The 12,452-nt window shown below is 39.2% G+C and overlaps 2 protein-coding genes across 6 annotated transcripts in view; both read right to left on the reverse strand.

The window, feature by feature from the left end:
• mgll (monoglyceride lipase) overlaps positions 1 to 1,622 on the reverse strand; it is a 41,202-nt gene extending 39,580 nt beyond the window's left edge. The window contains exons 1-2 of one of the 2 annotated variants that reach the window (XM_036008294.1): positions 1,602 to 1,622; positions 1,362 to 1,448 (exon numbers count right to left, since the gene is read on the reverse strand). The gene's annotated coding sequence lies outside the window, so the exon portion shown is untranslated. Of the gene's footprint in view, positions 1 to 1,361; positions 1,575 to 1,601 lie in introns of those variants that run through there. The other variant, XM_031286546.2, reaches the window with a different exon arrangement.
• Positions 1,623 to 3,927: 2,305 nt separating this feature from the next.
• slc26a6 (solute carrier family 26 member 6) overlaps positions 3,928 to 12,452 on the reverse strand; it is a 28,146-nt gene continuing 19,621 nt past the window's right edge. For all 4 annotated transcript variants that reach the window (XM_031286506.2, XM_036008285.1, XM_031286508.2 and 1 more), the window contains 5 exons: positions 9,393 to 9,506; positions 8,968 to 9,114; positions 7,606 to 7,660; positions 6,489 to 6,616; positions 3,928 to 4,010 (listed from right to left, as the gene is read on the reverse strand). In XM_031286506.2, the coding sequence (XP_031142366.1) occupies positions 3,987 to 4,010; positions 6,489 to 6,616; positions 7,606 to 7,660; positions 8,968 to 9,114; positions 9,393 to 9,506 (468 nt within the window). In that variant the 3' untranslated portion in view covers positions 3,928 to 3,986. The remainder of the gene's footprint in view (positions 4,011 to 6,488; positions 6,617 to 7,605; positions 7,661 to 8,967; positions 9,115 to 9,392; positions 9,507 to 12,452) is intronic.

Raw genomic sequence — 12,452 nt, forward strand, 5'->3', positions numbered from 1 at the left:
TAGAATGACCTATGATAGCCTAGCCAAGTGTAACAATTACATGCATGTTATATGGGAACAATAAATGAGATGAAATGAGATCCTTTTTAAATTTGGATATATTTGCATTTCACTAGCTATGCTCAATATATTAAAAACATCTTTCTCACACGTGCGAGCGCACACCTGTTCGTTGCATAATCACTGCATAATGGTTTACTTAAAAATATCACTTAGCCTATCAATGAATTTGAATTGAAAATATTGTATAGCCTACACACACACACACACACACACACACACACACACAAATAATCATTATGTAGGTAGGCCTATTCCTCTTTTTTCCTGAAGCACACTCCCCTTCCCCTCTCTCTGGCAACATACATGGTGCTTCCTGACATCAGGTCCAGCTGGATGTACTGGGTCATGTTAATGCTATGTGCAGCATAATGATGAGGAGAAACCGCCGAAGGTAAAAAAAAAAAAAAATAGTCCTGGTATGAATTCTATTTCCTGAGGTGATCGGGTGTCGTTTTTCAGGTTTAGTCACCTGACAACCTGAAAGCTTGTAGGCTACTTCAATAGGTTACAGCCATTGATGATTAGTCAATAAAACATGAGTAAACTATGTGGCTGCTGTTGGTGAGCTATTAGGCCTTTGAAAAGCTGTAATTCATGTCTTGCTTGAAAATGCGGGTAGCCTATAGCTACACAGTTTTTTATCGTCAATATCTGGCAACGTTTCTTGCAGCCTTCTGTGCGGGGAAATATGGCTCACTTCAGCTGCATATGACAGGATCATAACAGAACATGAGTAACAGTGCATCACACATGTGGAAATAATCGTTATCACTAAACTTGTAACTGTACGTGTGAGTGGATCCTTATTGGAAATTGCTCTCCTTACGTCTGCGCAAAAGCTCCCTTTGGTTTTTAATCTCTGCTGCAATCATCAGTTTCATCCACATAACTGGAAAGTAGGATGATTATTGCGTGCATGCTTCCAGGAAAGGAACAACCGTTTGCAATGCAAGTGTCTCAATAAAGCCGATACATCTTGTGAAGAATAGATTAATCTGGTTCGCCTGCTGATATCGATGCCAGTGCGCCAATATAGTGGCATATGCGCGCTTTAACATCAATATGGTCTGCGGGTTTTATGTGAAAAAAGATGAATGGAGGGAGCCAGAGAAGATGCGGCATGTGCTAAAATCCCTGCACAACTACAAGTTACATTGATTTAAACCAACGCGTGGAGGAATATTATGGTGATGATGGAGATTTAATAGTGTCCATAATAAGGTCAAAACTGAGTCCCGCAGACACTATTAAGTCCCTATGCAGAAATATCACAAGGATATTATAGAGATGGAACCAACCTGTGCTGGAGCGTCTGCAGTGAAGTTTCAGCTTCTTCTCGGACTCTCTAATTTCGCTGTCTCTGTAGCCTATGTATGTCTCTCTCACTCCGTCCCTCTCTCTCCGACGCTCTGCTCGCGCCACACGCAAAGAGAAGAATGCAGTCAGCGACGTTTGGGTTGAAACTAAACAAGTATTCACACACACTCTCTCTCTCTCTCTCTCTCTCTCTCTCTCTCTCTCTCTCTCTCTCTTTCTCCCTCTCTCTCTCTCTGTCCCTCTCTCTCTCTCACACACACACACACACACACACACACACACACACACACACACACACACACACACACACACACACACACACACTTTCCCCAGAGGCGGTGATAAAGCTCTGCTCTCGCCCATCCTGTTTAGCCTTTTTTTGTGTAAAGAAAAAAAACTCACCATGGTTGAGTCCACATGGTTCACATTTTGTACATACCAGACCCGCTGACATTAATGTATTAATAGTATCATGTGTGGATCGGCCTCTCTCTCTTTTAGATTATGTACTGTAAAGCTTCCACCTGATAAGAGATATTCCTTCAAACTAAGATAGGCCGTTTGTTATTGTCTTCCAAAATAACCCCTGATCTAGTCCAATTGGCAGGTCATTATTTAGCATTATAAACCACCCTTATAAAATGAATAATGACTGTTTTGTGATCTGCCACCTAAAATCATGTTTGATTAGGTCAAGGCCAAAGGCAAACTTTGTAATAGCAGCATTCATTGATTTGCTTTGGTCACTAGGGGGCAGCAGAACAAGCTGTAAACGGTACATTGACATTGTATGACCTTATACTGTACAATTGTGTTAGAAAATTACCTATACACACACAAAGGCAAGGAAGTAGAGGCATATTACAAGCTAGTAAATATGGATGTAAACAATACAGTTTTCAAAATGTTTTTTAAAGGAATCAGGTGTTTTAAAGTGTTTTATGGCGAGGGAATGCATCCAACACGTTTGTTAGAGCTTAAAGATACACACAATGCGTTTTGGTGATTAACACTGATTGTGAACACAACTTTTGTTGTTCACAAGAAAACTTCACTGGGTACCTTTAAGTTTACTTGTTAGCAAACAGTTGCCTTACACAGAAAAGCTATGCCACTTCAGACTGACTAATGAAGGGAAAGGAAATAGTTCAGTCTAAGACTGTCTCGCATTTCCAGACCTATCTCCACAGCACTGTGGAGTAAGAGTTAAACACCAACAGAACCTGAAAATCTTGTTTTTGCAGACCTCTAGTGGTTTAACTTCTCACCTTGCAGTGATATAGAGGACGTAGTCAGTACATTGTGACTTTTGGGTGTGGTTATAGATGCAACACTCTAACAAGCTATGCCCCAAGAGGACTTTGAAATACTGCTTTTGTGCATACAGTAGCTGCTTTTCACATGGAGTATAGCCACAACCCGCCTCAAAAGTGTGTTACAAAAGAGGGAGTCCACACATGCAAATGATGCTAAATGTTTTAATTAGGTGACTTGAGATAACAATAGAGTGTGTCAGTCAGTATGCAGGCTGACTGACTGACTGACAGTATGCTGTGTGAGGGGTGAGACAAAGCAAAAACAAATGACAATATTATCAGTCAGCAGGCCAGGGGAAGCCTGCTCAGCTCCACCCATCCCTATCATGGAACAAAGGGGGAAAACAACAGCCAACAAGGACAAGATAGGGTCAATCCTGAGGCATTTGTTGGACTCTGTTAGTTAATACATAGTAAAAAGGAGGTCCGTTTTTGTTCCAAGGAAAATAAAAAGCATTTTAAATAAAAGCCATTACTGGAAAATGGTTGTGTTTTTTATGACTAAACATGATTCAGTGTTCCTCTTCCAATAAACAATGACTCATACCTGGTGTTAGTTACCAGAGGACTGATGTGTTTGCAAATCTTTGTGGTGGAAATTAATCTCTTCCCGCCTCTCTAACTGCTTACAGACATTTTTTTCTCTCTAAAAATGAAACAAACAGCAAACAAATTAAAGTCACACATGAACATGGGAACAAAAAAAATGATTAAAAAATGGAATTCCGTTGGTCTGGAAGTGACCAACTGAATTCCATTTTTTAATCATCTTTTTGTTCCCATGTGACTTTAAACTGGGGGAAAAAACATTCTGATCAAAACATGGCGGATTTTATCTGTACATATGCAGTTTCATCAGGGGCACTACATTCTCTGTGCTTGAGCTACTATAATGAGCATCTGCAACATCCGACAGAAGTATTGTCTCAGAGAACAATTCCTTATACAGTATAAACAAATTCACTGAACACGTCTGTAGATAAACAGTATGAATGAAGCAGCCGGTCCCAGTAAGACAGGAAAGGAGAACACCCTGCATCCATATTTGAGGCATCAGTTTCATAAGTACAGATTTTTTTCAGAAGTATGTGGTATATGTTGATGCATCACCAAATCAAATGTCTTCCTTAGAAAATTAAAAATCTAAACTGACTGTTTGGTTTAGGAAATTAACATTCCAATTCAATGAGAAGCTTCCGACAAAGTTTATATTTATTTTTGTGTGTGTGTTTGTCTTTATCCTCATACAGACAGAATATCTGGTGTTCCTCCATCCGTTCCTCTAGGCATTCACAAATGTGTCGCCACGATCTCCTGTGAAACAGAAGTACAGGAGAGATCAAAACAGAGAAGAAAACCCAGAGAGAGAAGAACAGAGGTAGCATGTGGGACGGATGATGGAAGATTTTCATATTATGTTCCAGAATTTTTCTTTTCTCTCCAGTGGCAGGGAAGTCTCAGTAGAGGTTAATGAGGAGGAACAGAAAAGGACTTTGAACATGTTGCCTGAAAACTTTGGCTCAGCATGCAACAATCTCAGAAAAAATGATTCTGAGTCAAACTATTTCAAATCTGATGTCTTCACTTTGCACCATGTGGGTTCTTACATTCACTGCATTATGTTTAACTGTATGTATTGTATTTCTAAAGGATCCCAAGGATGAAAGTAAGGCTCTACTTGCTTTCTGATATGCTGAAATGCTTGTGTGAAATTAAGTGAAGTGAAGATACATTATAGGCCAGATGGACTTCCAAACCAACCTCTTGTTTATCTCATGTAAAACCATTTCCATGTGACATGTATTCATACAGTATGGGCTGCACATATGCATGCATTCATTAATTTGTACATGCTTGCATGCATGTTACTGTGTGTGTTCTTGTTCTTTGCACAGTTCCCTTGACTAACCTCGTGTTCCTGATCCACTCCCTTACATCCTCTGTATTCTATCCATTTGTATGTGTGTGTATGCCTGTGTGTGTGTGTGTGTGTGTGTGTGTGTGTGTGTGTCTGTGTGACAGAGAGCTCCCTATCTTTCCCATGATAAGTCTTTGCTCCTGTTAACTGTATTTCATGGACCAGTGCCACGTCTTTGTTCTCTGTTAGATCTCTCCTATGGGAGTAGAAACATAAAGTCACGCACCCAACTAAATACTTAAACAGAACAGGCAGAAACAAAAACACACACGCTGAACAATATGCAGACATCCATGCAAGCACAGGTGTATAAATGAGATTAACACCGACACACACACACACACACACACACACACACACACACACACACACACACACACACACACACACACACACACACACACACACACAATGCCCATGTGTTAAGGAGATTGATGGTGTGTGCTGGAATGAGCAGTATTTCTGATGTGAAATGCTAAATGCAGTTTAGGTATTTGTGTTTAACTGTTTAAGGGTTTTGCATCAAAATACATGAAAATGCATAAAAATGTAATAATCTAGTATTCTACTGTAATACTGTACACACCTATTCCACCCACCCCCTAACCATGTCACTGTGTGCAATCAATTTGCAGTCCAGGTCACGCTGCAGAGTGGGGATCAATGAACAAATCCAGAAACAACATTTTAATCATTGTCCATTAAGATAGTAAGAGCTTAATACATCATTCCCACACTCCAGGCTGCTAAGTGAACTTGGCCTCCTGACAGCGATCAGGTGGGTTAATTAGAAGCGTTTACTTTTTAGATTTCACCAATCCCTAATGTGTATCACAGTCTGGCCTCACTCTTCATCTAACAGTGAGGAGGTTCACTGGGAGTGTAATGCATGTACACACTGGTGCTACATTCGTTTTTAGTTGCAGTCAATTGCAGTTATCATTGAGTTTTACAATTACAACATTTACCAGCCACTGTGCACTACCTGTCCAACACCAAACAGCAGACAGACACAGTTAGCAACTAGCTGGTGAAGATAGGGGAGCATTTAGCAGCTAAAGGACCAGGAGTTGGTAGAGACCAAAAACAGAGCTAAAAGGGGTGTGAATATTGGACTTTAATTCATTACAACTCTAAATGAATGATAATGTTATCCTGTGTCCACTCAACATGTACAGTATACTGGCAACTGTTTGCTAGCAGCTATCACCACATCACCTTTATACTGTATAATGATGTCAGTGTTGTGGGTCCATCTTGTTGCGCTGCCCCCAAGAGGCCAGCAATTCAATTAATGCCGTTTTAAAGCAACACTAGAGAACTTTTCCCGCTTCGGTCCCACGACAGGTCGGAGGGGAATTGTCCATTACATTGTCCAGTTCATTCGAACTACAGAGCCGCTACCCGATCTGGCAAACTTGCATAATGTAATGTAATGGGACAATTCCACTTCCAACCTGTAGAGAAGTCAACTTTGAGTTTCAAGGAGCATAGCAGTAAGTACTAAATCACTGAGTTAAAAAATCTGTAGCCATTATTGGCAAGTTAGAGGTCAGGCTTTATATAAGTAATTTAATACACTCGCCACATTTGTTACTGGATAATCGTGCAATGTTTTGTTCTTTATTCCAACAACAAAGAGATTCTAATATGAATATGCCTCTAGATGGCATGTTCTCCATAGTAACAGGTTATGATGCTCATGGGTAGTATTGCATTTAGTACATACCAAACTCAGAAATAAATTTAAGTTAACATTTATAACAATGGCTATAACCCATCAGTATATTTTTTATTTGACCTCCTCCTGAGACACCGGCGTCAAGTAACATTGAAGTTTACATTAAGAGTAAACTTGCACACTTGTACATCACCTCATTTTGTCTGTGTGTTCTGGTAGACTGACAGTGCAAAACAGCATCATGGACGGTGTAGAAGAGACAGGACTTTGTCACTTTGTCGTTAAAGAAACCTCCAGTCTGCAGGTTGTCCACAACACCAGCTAGAAAGACAGAGAGAAAGAGAGGGAATAATGGATCCACAGGCAAAGTCATGTGTGAAAGGTTTTGGGAAGATAGGAGATGAGCTGGTTACATAAGAGGACAAGAAATGAAAAAAGGGAATTCGAGTGAAATCGATGAGGATAATGTGAAACATTTAAAGTAGGAGAAATGAAATGGACCAAAAGTAAATAAGAGAGAGAGAGAGAGAGAGAGAGGTGCGTTGGAGGGGGTAGTCCTTGTGTTAACTGAACCACATTATAATTCCTGGCTGTATACATATCCTTTGCAGTCAATAAACTATTTTTTCTCATTACATTATACTCATTACAGGCTTTTGACTCAGTACAGGCTAATTAGAGCTGCTGATTCTCTGAAATAAACTGGACAGCTCCTAGCATTGTAGATGAAGATCCACATTTGTTCCAGCAAGTCAGACCTAAGTTTGTGGGCTACTATGTTCAAATAAACACAAAGAGTAGATGCTTTATTACAGTAAAAACATAACTGTCCCTGCCAGATTTCAGCATTTTCTTTTTTAGCTTTCTTATGACTCATTATAATCTACTCATGACCCACTACATATTATACCAGTCTTGGCAAATCTGGAATAGGGTTTTCCGGAAAACGTACCAGTTAATGACTGAACTACTTCCTTCACAGAAACGTTACAGTAACATCAGCAAACGGCTGAAATAACAGCTAGTGTTGTTGAATGAATTCAAATTGTGTGTGGCTAAGCGGGTCTGGAACGTGAATGTAAAAAACATCCATCTGCGTGTTAGAGTATGTAGGACAAAGAAATCCCACTGGGTATTTTCACTCAAATGGATCTAAAAAGTCTATAATAGAAAGGCAAATGGAGTTATAAGACAATCTAGATTTTCTTTTTTACTTTTCTGATTCATTTCTTGAAAAAAAAAAAAAAATCTGTTTTGCAAAAAACATCCACACAGTTGTATTATTTTTCGAGTGATGTAGAGGGACTTACTTTGGCAGCCAGCAAGAACAACCTGTATACCAATCTCCCCATAGTCTCTCTGGATCTGAAACAGACACAGCAGCGCAGCGCAAAGGTCAGACTGGGGATCATTTCATTAGTCTGACAATTCAATTTACAGTAATTGAATGCCCGAGGAGCTAAATGATAAGGCAAGGAAGGGACGAATGCAGGAACGTTCTAGTTGTTGTAGAAAGAGATGAGAAAGGCAGAGTTACATCAGTTGGTTAAACAGGAAGAAATGACTACAGCACAGCCAAGGAGCAGAATCAGTAATCTCGTATTTGCATTATTCTCCTAGGGCCAATCTTGGGGGAATTTTCATTATTTGCTATCAATGGTCTGCCAACTTGTCTCTTTAAAAGAGGAGTATTGATACATTTTCGATAAGAAAAATGTTAAAATTCTTTATAGTTACCCGTTGTCAGATTTGTCAAAAAATTGGGAACGCAAATGTAGATTTGTAGAACAGCTAACTAAAATAATGCACACAAATGCACCTACACAAGAAGTTGAATTCTTAATATGTACAAGTTACTTAAAGTGCCCATATTATGAAAAAAACACTTTTTCTGGGATTTGGGGTGTTATTTTGTGTCTCTGGTGCTTCCACACACATACAAACTTTGAAAAAAAACCATCCATGCTGTTTAGAGTGAGATACAGTTTCTGAATGTGTCCTGCCTTCAGTCTCTGGGTGAGCTGTTCAAAATCGGCACGGCTTGTGACGTCACAAGCCGAAACGAGCAGGCTAACCGCAACCATTAGCTCGTAGCGTTAGCATGCTAACGCTATGGCTAATGCTAGCATGCTAACGCTAGCATGCTACCTCGTTCTCAATAGCAAAGCACTGCTACAACACACACAAGTTCACCATAATCTACAAAAGAACTACTTACATGTGCGCCCTCATTTAGAAGTCTCCCAGCTAATCCTGCCTTGTAACTGACCGAAGTTGTAGAAACAGCCTTTCTTTTACTGTCTATGGAGCTAGCTAGCTGACATGATCTACATCTGAGCTACTGGGCATGTGCAGTGCAATCAAAGATAGTACAGAAGAAGAAGAAGAAAAGAGGTCTCACTCTGTAGCTAAAACAGAGACCAGCTGAAAAGAGGATCTGCAGCAGTGAGAGAGAGCACTGCAGTACAACACAAATATGGTGTTTTTTGAAAATTAAACCATGTAAACCTATTCTGGTACAACCTTAAAATACAATTATGAACCTGAAAATGAGCATAATATGGTTGCTTTAAACCATTGATTATTGCCATCTCTCCCTTTATATGTGTGTGTGTGTGTGTGTATGTGTACACGTGTGCACATGTGTGTAAATGCGACTGCCACGTTCATACGCTGCGTAGCGCCTTGACTCCCACGGTATCCAGGAAGTTGACGGGGCTGAGGTCGAGGACGATGGCTCTGGGGAGCGAGGGGTCGGGCTCAGCATCCATCTCAATGATGGCAATGCCATTCTGCTCCTCCCTCTCTGGCTCCCCCTCCTGTACAGGATGAGACATGACACAGAGCAGACTTGTGAGAGGTTAATCAAAATAAAATGTTGTGCTTTAGACAGCGATTTAAGAATTCAAATGAACATCAAGGTTTATTGCATTAGGAATGTTTGAATACTGAAACAAAAAGCATTTGTATAAGAAGACAGTTGCGTGTTGAGATTTTGATCAAGCTTAGCAGGTGTTCAGTAAGTTGTAGCAAAAGGAAAAAAAAACATAAAAGACTTTGAATCATTTATAGTAAATATGACTCTGGTCATCCTCACCATGTCCACTGTGTTCTTCTTGGCAGCTTTCTTGGCATTTTTCTTCTCATGTCGCTTTCTTTTGGCATCTAATTTCCTCTTTGCTGACAGGATCTTGGTAATGTCAATGCCAGACTAAAACAATACAGCAAAAGACAATAATGAATGGTAATATTGCAGTTCACATACATTTTCTACAGCCAGTCAAATCTTGCTTCCTCCTGATGTAATCATTATGACTGTAATGCACCACACTGTTTTACTTATTTTATTCTTCTGTGGCTCTTTTTTTTTTCTTAAAGCAATTCGAAATTTAAATTGCACCAATTCTTTAGAGCATGTGAATATTTACTACTGGAATTATAGGATATATGTACTTTGCAACAAATCATATTGAAGCTTATTAAAACCAATCAACTATAGATCCCTTTTAACAAACATCCTACAGTGCGGATTGTTTTTTATCTCCCCAACAGACTTCAATCAACTTTGTGGTGGTATGTTTTTAAATTGAATTAAGTAGTCAAGGAGAGGACTGTCTGTTGCAATTCCTTTCCACATTTATGTAAACATTTAAAAAAAATGAGCACTCAATTAAAAACAAATTAATAAAAGCAACGAGTAAGAAGAAAGATTCTTGATCAATAATATATAATTCATAATATTGGAAGGTTAATAGTCACAGGAACACAAATGTTAATCTCAGCCAGTATAGCCAGTTCAGTCAGTCCAACTAAACTAATTCCTCAACACAAAATAACCCATAAACCAGCTGAGCAGGTCTTGCTTGTCCATACAACTGTATGAGACACAACCACAGGAAAGCCATTTGGCCATTTAGGTCTTGTGGTAGGAGGAAGGGAGAACATGTTTACATGTTTTCTTCCTCCTATGTAACTGTCTTTGTGTGTGTATATATATATATACTTAAATAATGCAAAATTAAAGTATTAAATAAAAAAGTCTTGGTGTTTTCACTTGGGAGTTCTCATATAAGTTAAACATGAACTATGAAAGTTTGTTTTCATCCCCAAACAATACTGTACTGTATGCATAAAAGGCCAACAACCATTCAACAGCACAGCTCTCTATATAGTTTTAGCTGCTAGAGTAAATTACATTAAAGGATAGGTTCACAATTTTTCAAGTCTGTCTTAAAACTATCTTGATGTAACTTAAGATATCCACTTTCACTATATCTGTCTAACTCCCACCGCTGAAGCCTCATTTTAACTGTTTAACTTCTAAATAATTTTTTGTGCGGCAGGAAGGCTCTGGATTTTGTCCGCTATCACTTCCTTCCAGTACGTTGAAATCACTTTAGGAAGGGATCTTTTGATAGCCAGTGTGAACTGGAGGAATGAGTTCAGCAAGTAAAACCTGTTTCAGTGTACATATGGGCACCTGACTATTGTTTTAAGATGGACTTATACCCTTACCCTATCACAAACGTGTTTTCATATAGCTAGCCGTATGTATACGGTTAGAAGAAGGCTGTGTCTCATGTGACCTTGTTATTTGTACACGCTGTGACTATACAAATCACAACATGTAAATAGGAAAATGTTGGCGTTATTTTGTCACTTATTGGGAGCAGAAGGCTAGATGGAGCCGGTTACCTCCAGGATCTGTGTTAAGCTTGGCTAGTGGTGGGTGCGTCAGACAGAGTTACAACACGCATGGAGATGAGAAGGGTATGTATGGACTTATCTAACTCTGGGGGATACGGTGAATAAGCTAAAGTCCCAATAAGTCGGCGTGTTCCTTTAAGTAAGGACACCGCCAATGAGGACTAACGAGCAACCAGGAAATGCAAAATGAAAAGAATTGTCACGGTCATCAATCATCAACAGCCAATTAGATTTTCATTGTTTGTTTTTGTGATTTTTATTCCATGAAGTAAATGTCTGCCTGGCAATTGCAAAGTGGATCAGAATTCGATTACAGCCATTAAAGCCTTCATAGTTCTCCGATAACAATTAGTATCTCAAAAACACTGCTGAGCAATTTGTAGGATATTTTAACTCATCAAGATAATGTAATAGTATGACAGAAAAGATAATTCATGCAAAAACAAGGTATGATTTACCTCTAAAATCTTTTCTTGCTGACATCACTAGTTCAGGCAATAACAGCATTAGTTTCCCTTTACACAAGTGCAACCCATTGGCTTAGTTGATGCTAGTGAGAACAAGCAGTAAGTGATCCCCAGCACCTATCACTATTTCTTGGAAAATGATCCCCAAATTTGAGTCGTCTGCACGCCTCAGTGACTGCTCGAGTAGAAACACTTTTCACCCAGATCCAAAAATGACCAGAATTCATCTGGTGGCAATTTCTCACCAACTTACAGCCTCTGCCAGTCAACCACAGCTCTATGAAAGCTTATTTGTGCATCAAAGATTACAAAGAAAAGAACGACCCTCTGGCTTTGACATGCTGACATTTTAATGAATGATGATGTTCCATCTCCCTCCATTATACAATCTCTGCTTCTTCCCCTTTCTCCATCTTTTGTCTTCTTTTCTCTACCTTCCCTCAATTTGTCTTCCTATTTCCCCCAAAGAGACGTGACAGAAGGAAGAAGAAGGAGAAGGGGGGGTTTAAACAAAAGTTTAATGGAAGAAAGGAGAGGAGAAAATGGTGGGATGACATTTTAAACAATGTCTGTCACGATCGTGATGTGTGAATTGGTGAAATGTCAGGTCAGTTATTAGTGCGTCAGAAATAATGTTGTTGAGAAGAGTTAATTGCACGGAAATCGTGACAAGGCAGACTGTTACTGGAGTTGGTCGTTTCTTTTACTCTGTATGTATGTATGTATGTATGTGTGTGTGTGTGTGTGTGTGTGTGTGTGTGTGTGTGTGTGTGTGTGTGTTTATCTGTAAGATCATATAGATTTCACTGTGTGTTTGTATGTATGATACTGTTTTTAGGGGGCATCCACATTAATATATTAATACAAATGAATATCTCTGTGTTTGTTTGTGTTCTGGTGTGTGCAATATCAGTGGGTTTTACCTTCTATCTCATGTTATGCATTCTATGTATTTTATTTTATCTTTATTTTGCTGTTGTCAG

This window comes from Sander lucioperca, chromosome 12, assembly GCF_008315115.2.
Source record: "Sander lucioperca isolate FBNREF2018 chromosome 12, SLUC_FBN_1.2, whole genome shotgun sequence".
Lineage (NCBI taxonomy): Eukaryota > Metazoa > Chordata > Actinopteri > Perciformes > Percidae > Sander > Sander lucioperca.